The following is a 9629-nucleotide window of genomic DNA, read 5'->3' on the forward strand; positions in this document are numbered from 1 at the left end:
TTGGGCCTTAGCCAATTGTGTAAATGGCCTTACCATATATAGGCTCCATATTAATCTTGACCATCCCCAACGTACCTCTCTCTCGGTTCAAGAGTCATTATCTCTTTCTATAAATAGCATGCAAAGCAAATCCTCGGCGACATCAACGAGGATTCCAGCAAATCTCTTTAACTTTTTTTCCCTGGTTTCTTTTCTGGTTAAATTACAGTAGTACTGGTCGTTGTTGATTTCCAATTTTTCCCACTTAACAATATATATTTCTCTAACTTAAATTCTAATCAAGTTTCTAGTATTCTGCTATTGTAAAAGTCTCGCTCCACTTGGTCAGGTTCACACAGCGCCATCAGTCTTAGAAAGACTACTTATAAATTCATTACGCTCGTAATTTCTTCTCTGTGCGGCTGTGTCTCTGAATCCTATCCCAACTTTCTATTGTAAATCAAAGATGGCAAAGGTCTCCACCGGCCTGTTAATGATAGCGCTCCTCCTCTGCTCCAGTACGCTGACCTATGCTTCCCGTCCAGAGCCAGGTTTTGCTGATGCGACTCCAGCAAATACCCATCATGGGGTTGGTTGAATTTAAATTTTCTTCTCTTGTTTAGACTCGTGTAAAATCGGGTTATTGATTTGAGCTTGATTTCATGGGTGCTTAATTCGTTTTTTTTTTCCTAATAGCATTTTGCGGAAGCAGAGCACTTACATACTTTGGATGGGAGCTCATGTGAAGGACTTGGAGAGGAGGAATGCTTGGAAAGGAGGACGTTGGCTGCTCACCTCGATTATATCTACACCCAGAAGCAGAAGCCATGAAATTATCTGCTAGCAGCTAGCTAGCTTGTTACTTCTTGTGGTCATTTGTGGAATATGTAATCCTTATAATTTTACTAGTATGATATTTCATTACTAAGTGTTTCTTTCCCTGCATGCATATTGTTCTTGCTTAATTGGTTAGTGAAATGCATGCTGTCTTAAAAAAAAAAAGTTTCTCTATGGTTTTCTTTCTTTCTTTTTTATTTTCCCCAGGCCGTAAGCTGTAAGCCTGTATACGTCTAGGTTAATGAATAACGAATTAACGATGATTTTTAGATTTTAGTATACATGTATGTGTGTATGTATACACAGCCAAGTACTGTGGTCTTTCATGAATTCCTTTGCTTGCTTCTTTAGTCTCTGGGGAAAAATAACTCGAAAACCATAATTATGATCGTCTGCTTAATTAGAGTCGGTACTCATCATGTGGCTGCTCCAATTTACACAAGTAAAAGTGTCGTAACTAGATTTTATATGTTCTGATGGTTTCATGTAGTGCTAAAACAGGATACTTAATTAATTGTAAAAACATCATGGTTTTTACATGAGTTTATTCAGTTATAACACAAGATTTGTCAACCTAACTGTAAAAAGAAGAAGTGAAATAACTATATTTCTTAAAAATGTATATAGTTAGCAAGGTGCAATATGCAGTTCCAAAACACTTTAGTACTGCCTTTTCATAAATTGAATTTAAAAAAAGAAAATAAATTAAAACAAGAAGAAGAAACATCCCATGTGGCTATCATGATATGTCAATCGATCTTATATATGCATGTCTTGTGGATACATTTGTCATATTTATATGGACCACACACTCGATCGGGCTCACATCCATTCAAGTCAAAAATATAGGATCGATAATCAATAATAATATATGGCAACCGATTGTCCAACCCGTTTTCTGAAAACATGATGACGATGACGATGACGATGATGTAAAGCCAACCTCAATTACGGCGTCCTCCCAACGCCCACGCCGCTGCTTTATTAATTAAAATGCAGTATATAAAAAGTTGGTGAGTTCAGAGGAATTGCAGATAGATTTAAATGCCGGCTTATGACCCCTTACTCGTCTCTTGTCCTGGCCTTTATTCAGAATTCAATGTAAACAACCACTTGATCGGCGAGTTGGTCTGGTTCCGTCGGGGAAGATGAGAAATAACTCAAGGGCAACTGTCGTTGGAACTAGTTGATGATCGATAGTTGAGCAGTGCATAAATTTTGATTGCAGCCTGCAATATTAAGGCTTGAAACAATTAAAGCCAACTAAGCTGGGATCAAGGCCGGCCAGCCTCGAAAAACCTGCTATCATGTATATGTATATGATCAGCATTAGTTAAAAGTAGTTCTTAAATTAATTAATACAAGGACAGCGATATTAATTCCAGAATCCAAATTACAGCGTACTACCACTGCTTCGATTGCGTTTGTCTGTAATATTAATTATTTCTGCTTATTAATTGATTATTGCTTTAATTTGTAGGTGGTCATTGGCCATTGAAGTCGATATTGTAGAGGAGAATGGAGGCTCTTAATTTGTCCCATATCCATTCAATGGACCTCAGTCGATCTAGGCCTGCCAGGCCCCTAGCTAGCTTGTACGTAGCTTCTGACTATCTTCGAACTCTGGAGTTTTGGTGGTCCTTGCTTGCTTGCCTACGTACATCGAATCCGTCTAATTTTATATCACTAGCGATGATCGTAGAAATCACATCGGTATGATCCCATACTTACTATAAGTTGAAATGAGTTGAAGTATATTTAAGAATCAAACGAAGTTACAATAAAACTTTTATCGAAAGCAGCAAGCTAGTTCTGCTGTTTCTGGAAAGATATCCTCCTCATTCTCTCTTAAAAAAAAAAATTATATCTCACATATTTTTACCAATAGGATAAGATAAGATAAAATTAATTGAGATTAAAATTAAAAAATTAAATAAAATATTATTAGAATATATATATTTTTAGTATTATTTTTATTTTAAAATTTAAAAAAATTAAATTATTTATTTTGTTTTGTGTAGAAATTTTAAAAAGTTGTAATGATAAAATAAAATGAGCTGATATGGGTTGAGAGGAGTTGTGAAAATAAACGAGACTATCTTTTTCTGGTGTTTCTACCTCTCTGATCCTTTTCCAGTACTGATTTGTATATATGCTTTCATAGTAATGGTTTCTTTTTCCTCACATTTCTACCAATTCGGTTTTGGTTAGATCTACCGTATTCAGGCAAACTATTGTCGACACGCGCCCCACCACACAGCTCACCAGCCACCGATCTACCTGGAATAAGTGGAACTACGATGAAAATCTCGACACGTGATGCTCACGTGCAGCTTGTTCCACAGTTGGCCTTCACGCGCCTTTGTGCCATGATGCGTCCATCGGTTAAATGCGCATCACCAGTAGATTTTCTACCTCAAAATTTTTCAGATTTGCCCTACCCCATCTCACAATTACCGGTGTGTGGTCTCCACGTGCCACCATAGGTGCTCGTGAAGAAATTTGGCCTAGCACAGTCCAGTCCATCCGATGTCGGTGATCTCTCCACTATGTTTCCACTTTCCCTAACTGATAATCTTGAGAAAGGGAATACGGGTCTCTTTAGGAAACATTTGGGGACAAAAAAATCTCAGTAGTGCACCTTCAGCTTCTACCGCCTCCAACAGTGGCTCCACAGTTCGCATAGTTGTGCGAACTATAAAAAACCGTCTTTTAAGACGGTGCCATTTTTGCAGGGTATGGATGGGGACCAAGTATTTGGTCCTAAGACCCGTTTTTTTCTTCACTTTTGCGCTATGGTTGTTGTAATGAGGTATTTATTGGGGAACCACACTCCCTCCTCATGTATCTCATTTTCCATTATTTGAATAATATATTTGCTTGTTTAGAAAAAAAAAAAAAGGAAGCTTTTATCGAAAAAAAAAAATGTTGTAGTTAAGTATAGAATTTTCGTCGCACATTCGTCAAAAATATCTCGTTGTTAAAAATTACTTATGACGACAAAAACACACTGTCGCAAAATATACCACATTTAGTGACAACACTTACTTCATAGGTCTCATATTTGGTCCCAAAAATTCCCCATCAAATCAAAATCGTCACAAAATCTAATGCAATTACGATGAAAGATTTGGTCCTCACTAATATTAGACCATTAATATTGTCACAAATATTTACATTATAGCGACCAAAATAACTGTTACTAATAAAAAACTATTTGTGAAGAAGTATTTTATTGAGTTCAGAGTAAAAATGTGCTGCTTAGCCATAACCTAAATTTTTGGCTAAGTTGCAAGTAAGTTCTTGAAGCCGGTCACTTGATTAGCACTTTCCAAATAATAAATATAAGAAGAAAGCTTAGGTCCAGTTGGTTTTACAAATCATCTAATCTCATCTGTATAATCAAACAAGGCCTTAGTCACTCCATCATATCGAGTGACAATAATATTAATTCTTGAATCGCTTATAATATCTCGCATAGAGTTACACATTGTATTAAGATATATTGAGATGATTTTAACCTAGTGCAGGGCAGTAAGTAAGTATTCTATATTCTATTTAAGTTGTTGTATTAAATATATTCTATGAGAAGTTTTCAAATTGGTTTATCTTTTTGGATTTGGCACTTCATTTTAGAGATAAGGGTGGTGCTGAAGTTCTTGCAACTTTTATTGTTGTTTGTTGGGCTTTGTGGTGTCATAGAAATCAGATTTTGTATGAGCATGTTGTGCATCAATGCTCAACTATAATTAATAATGCTCTCTCCATGCAATCTGCATATAAACAGGTTCAAGTCTTTGATGGGTTTAGCAAGGAAGTTACAAAAGTGATTTGTTAGTCACCACCCCTGTCTGATTTTCTGAAATTAAATGTGGATGGTACAATCTTCCATGATTAACACAAGCCAGGTATAGGGCTTATACTTAAGGATTATTAAGGGAGTGTGGTTGCTGCTTGTAGTAAGGTAGAAAGAGAAGTTGCATCTTCGGAGTTTATTGAGGCTAGTGCAATGTTGTGGGGATTACAATTTTGTGCTCAATGGGGTGTTCAAAAATTGATTGTTTAATTCTTGTAAATGTTTTGAACTTCCCAACTGAATATTTAACAGATTTTGTTTTTTTCCTTCAAAACATTCATCGCATGTTGAGAGGCTTTCAATAGGTTCAGATTTTACATGTTAGCAAGCTAGGCAATGTGGCAGCGCAACAAGTAGCAAGGAATGCATAGACTGTTGAGGATATTGAAATGTGGTGGGGATCTTGTCATTATTTTGTATCACAAGCTGTATGGCTTGATAGAAACAATTTCTTGTAAGGACTTTTATTATTAGAATGAATGATTGTTGGTTATCAAAAAAAATATATATATAAATTCAAAAAAGATTATTTAAATATTTTAAATAAAATCTCATTTGATTTAAAATTTTGAAAATATTCCATATAATAATTTATATTTTATTTTATTATAATTACGAATGACTCACTTAAATTTTGTCTTAGGTTTCAATTTGTATTGAGCTACCCCTAATCTAGTGGTACTCGTCTTTCCATTGGCATTGTGAAAGAACAAATCTAAAGAGCACCAATTCTCTAGTGCTACTATATCATTTAGGTTGTGTTTGGGTAGTGAGATCACTCTATTACTATTTAATATTTTATTATTATTTTTCACGTACTTTTCACTATTTTTTACTACTATTTACTATTTTATCATTACTTTTAACATATTTTTTACTAATTTTTATTACTATTTAATATTTTATCCTTACTTTTTTATTACTTTTTCACTACTATTTACAGATCATCTCAATACCTAAACGTAGCCTAGGTTTGGTTTGGATAGTGAAATCATCTCAACTTATCTTATATAATCAGTATAATTTTCTTAAATTTCTAAATAAAATACAATAAAAAATTTAATTTTTTTAAATTTTAAAATTAAAATAATATTTTTTTAAATTTTTTTGTCGTCCCACTTCATATCAACTCACTGTAAAAACCAGAACTTACTATGCCTCTCTTTTTTAATGTTCTTCAAACGCGGCTCAAATCTACTAATGGGCTTCTAGACTGATATTTCACTCTGAGCCCGAGTGAGGTGAGCTTTTCTCTCTCTTTTCCTCGGTCTAAATAATCTTATATCGGTTCTAAAACCCGGAATCTGGAAGTGGAAGTGAAAAGTAAAAGCGCAGTCTGCATCCATATCCGAGAGCTCCTCAATTGAAGGGGCTAAAGCTTGAAAAACAATACAAATGTTCGGTCGAAGCAGGTTCCTCTCTCTTCCCATGGTAATTGGAGCTGTCATGTAAGTTCGCCTTCTCGTTTCTGGTTATCATTTTCTCTAATTTCAGTTCAAAGTTTAAACCCTCTATACTCGTTTTGGGGAGAGGGTGGCTCAACTTGATTTCTGTATGCAAAAGCATGTTCACTAATGCATGGAAGACACTTTCCAGCTCGTGGGTTTTAGTTTTCGAGAGCCTATCTTTGCGTTTGATTCTCTAAATTGATTCGCTTGACTCTCATGGTACCAGTTCTGCAATTTACGTGCTCACGACCGAATCTTGAACGCATGATTTCACCCCTTCCGTAACATCATTTCAGATAGGTATCATTGAAGCTATAAATATTCATTTCTAGACCTTTTACAGATCGTTCCAAATAGGCTGCGCCCTTGTGGTTTGACTTCCAATAATTGTGGTAATGAATATAGCGTAATATTAACAACTGCGACTCTCTTTCTGCCACTTATTTTAGATGTCATAATACCGCCCTTTGAATATAAATCTTGGAGTCATCTTACCATTTCTTGTGATATCAGTAATCTCCTTCAACTAATTACTGTAGTGGTGAGACATTTCCTGCAAAGTCATAGAGCTATATTGTGCACCAATGTCCGGGAGTATACAGGAATGGGTGTGAGGAAGTTGAAGTCCTATATTTTATGGTTTTCACACATGTAAGTGATTGCATTTGTGAAAGCTCTGACTGACCCCTAAAACTTGAAGTCTCACCTTTTTGGCTTTCTCAACTCCATGGAATGATCGCTCTTAAATATCCTAACTCCTGCTTTGTATGGTTGTCCCAATTATCTTACCACAAATGCCTTCTTAAATATCATTTGATTGACCCCTTGCTTGATAAGGTTGTCATCCAATTGAAATATACAATAATAATGAATTATCTAGAATAACATCCACATCTTTTGGAAGAATAGGGATTAAGTGGTGTTCTAACGTGTTACATTAATCAGTCATACTTTTGTTCAACTTTTTCACCTTCAAATGTGCATACTCTAATACAATATACCTTTAGATCTCCCTATTTTAAGTTGTAAGATATATGGAATCCTTCACACACCATTGACTTAGTTTCATATCATTGGAGTGTACAGAGGAATTGATGGACCATAGAAGCTGCTTGCATATATTTATAGTGCTTTTAACCAAACAACTCAATTATACAATAAGAAAATCGCTCCACAGAACATATTCGTAGGTAGGTGCATGGAGTAGAGGAAAGCATAGCCTCTGAAAGGGGTACACCCTTTTTGTTTTTTATTTTTATCTATTTTTGGCTTCAATATGGTTTTTCTGTTACACTTGCGTAGCCAGTAGACTATATCTCTTCTGCACTGACTGCAAAAGAATTATTGCCTTCTCCTCTGTTTTTTTTTTTTTTTTTTTTTTCAACGTTTCCATGGGAGGGGCAGTCTGCTGTCTGCATTTTTTATGAGATTTTCTGCAAGCCTGCTAAAGTATGAACACGTTGTTGCGTTTCTTGACAGCTTCTACACATCTTAAGCCAAGTTGGTTAGTTAAAACGTTTTGGCGGACAAAAAAGTTATAATATTTCAGTTTTCTGGCAAAGATGTTTTAGATCACAGTTGGATAGTAGTGCTGATTCATATTCTTGTCTTCCACAATGCAATACTAGAAATCTCTGGAAGCTTGGTTGCTGTTAGTGTGCCTTAGGTAGGCTACCTCTTAAGATTTGCTCTGACTTTACCCCTGTAGCCTGATGGAATCTGACTGAATAAGTTTTGTACTGTATAAAATGTTTTGATTATCTACTAATATGTTCTCATCAAAGCTGTGTGAATGCTGATATGGGATCTGCAGAATTGGAGTTGTTTCTGGAAAGGCAATATTTGGACCTCCACTTGATGAATACTGGAAAAAGAAGCTTCAGGAGGAGGCAGCAGCTGCAAAGGAGACTGATGAAAGATCAAGTTAGCATTATGGTGAAGCTTCTCATTTTTTATCATCGCATAAAGATTCAAAGTCAGGGCTCACTTTTCCAGCTTTTTTTTTTAAGGAGGCTTAAGCGGAATCGTATGTTTGCTACCCTTGAATTTTTTATTTTTTATTTTTAGAAATTGGAACGCGGCAAAGCCATATTCATAGGGTCCCAGAATACTTGTGGAATTGTGGAAAGGTAAAGTGAGTAATTCCCGACTTTCTGCTTAAGGAGAAAATACGCAAGTTTTTTATTTTGCTCAAATTTTTTTTTTTTTATCTGCAATGAAACACTAGTAGAAATTCGAATATCTCATCCAAATTATGCCATTCACCTTCGGAAATTTCATTTATACTCTGCAATTCCTTACCATTGATTTCTCGCGGTGATGCTCCCTGATATATTCAATCGGGTGGACTTTGCCATCGAAAACGCTGGTCACACCTTTCCAGGCTTCCAGCAAGACCCAACATCATGTTTCAGCAAAATACGGTTTGTAAAGTTGAGAATAAAACCGATGTAAAATACATGCAATGTATGTATGTCCATACCAATGTTGACCTTGATTAATTAGGAACTAATTAAAACAATCCTTTTATTACCTATTAAAAAAAAACAATGCTTTTGTCATTCGTTACTAGGTTAAGGATGGTAAAGATGTGGGAAGGTAGCAGCAGTAGTACTCTTGCAAGTTGCAGATCATGAGAATGCAAGGAAGATCAATCCAAAATCGTGTAAAGGTTAGACGACCTTTGTTACATGAACGTACAGAACAATCATGTATGGAGTAACGATATATATATATATATATATAGGGACCTAGCTAGCTCGGCGTAACTGTTTAACTGTAAAGGTGACTAGTCACGTACGAACCTTTTGTTTCTTACTAGAAGAGAAGTAGGATTAACGATCTTACAAAGTTTTGATCTTTATATCTGGGTGACACATTTACAGCCTAACAAAATTACCATAGAATCAATTACATTACAAAAATACATTAGTCGTGCTCTCTCTTTCTCTCCCGCCTCTCTCTCTCCTCGAGTCGAAATTCAGATGTCCCCCCCCCGTCGCTTCAATGTCTTGTGCCTCCAAACTATATATATGCATGAAATGATTACAACCTGGTATAATCTCTCAAACACATAAAATGTCCCACAAATCATTTGCATATCATAAATCATCAACCTTTTACTTATAAAAAATAAAAAATAAATCATCAACCTTTTGAAGTAAATTCCCATCATGCTTGCCAAATATAAAGATGATCCAAAGTTGGGAAAACAAATCTCACCCAAACAATGTTTGAAACTATAGTCTTCTCATATTTTAAATATGTTAAACATACGAGTTTCAGATTGGAAAGTGAATGGTACCAGTTGAGGTAAAACTCTCATGGCTCCAGAGAGCTTCACAGAGATCTATCGACGTGTTCATGGGAGAGATAGCAACTATATATGTAGAAGAAAGGGAGAGCTGAGGGGGTAGAAAGGGAGAGAGAGAGATGGGCTTCAAGAGCGACTTGGCGCGGGGGGGGGGGGGGGGGGGACGGTTCAGTCCCGAGAGATTTTGTGGACCGGA

General features: G+C 35.8%; 1 protein-coding gene and 1 long non-coding RNA gene across 2 annotated transcripts; both read left to right on the forward strand.

Moving 5' to 3' along the window:
- The first annotated feature begins 322 nt into the window (after positions 1-322).
- LOC121248903 (putative phytosulfokines 4) lies at positions 323-1097 on the forward strand. Its single transcript, XM_041147514.1, has 2 exons — positions 323-568; positions 676-1097. The coding sequence occupies exons 1-2, from the start codon at positions 446-448 to the stop codon at positions 808-810; spliced, it is 258 nt and encodes an 85-aa protein (XP_041003448.1). The 5' UTR covers positions 323-445; the 3' UTR covers positions 811-1097.
- Positions 1098-5886: 4789 nt separating this feature from the next.
- LOC121241444 lies at positions 5887-8380 on the forward strand. Its single transcript, XR_005935721.1, has 2 exons — positions 5887-6120; positions 7934-8380. It is a non-coding gene; the product is annotated as an uncharacterized LOC121241444 (long non-coding RNA).
- Positions 8381-9629: the final 1249 nt, after the last annotated feature.

The sequence above is a fragment of the Juglans microcarpa x Juglans regia genome, chromosome 1D, assembly GCF_004785595.1.
Source record: "Juglans microcarpa x Juglans regia isolate MS1-56 chromosome 1D, Jm3101_v1.0, whole genome shotgun sequence".
NCBI lineage: Eukaryota > Viridiplantae > Streptophyta > Magnoliopsida > Fagales > Juglandaceae > Juglans > Juglans microcarpa x Juglans regia.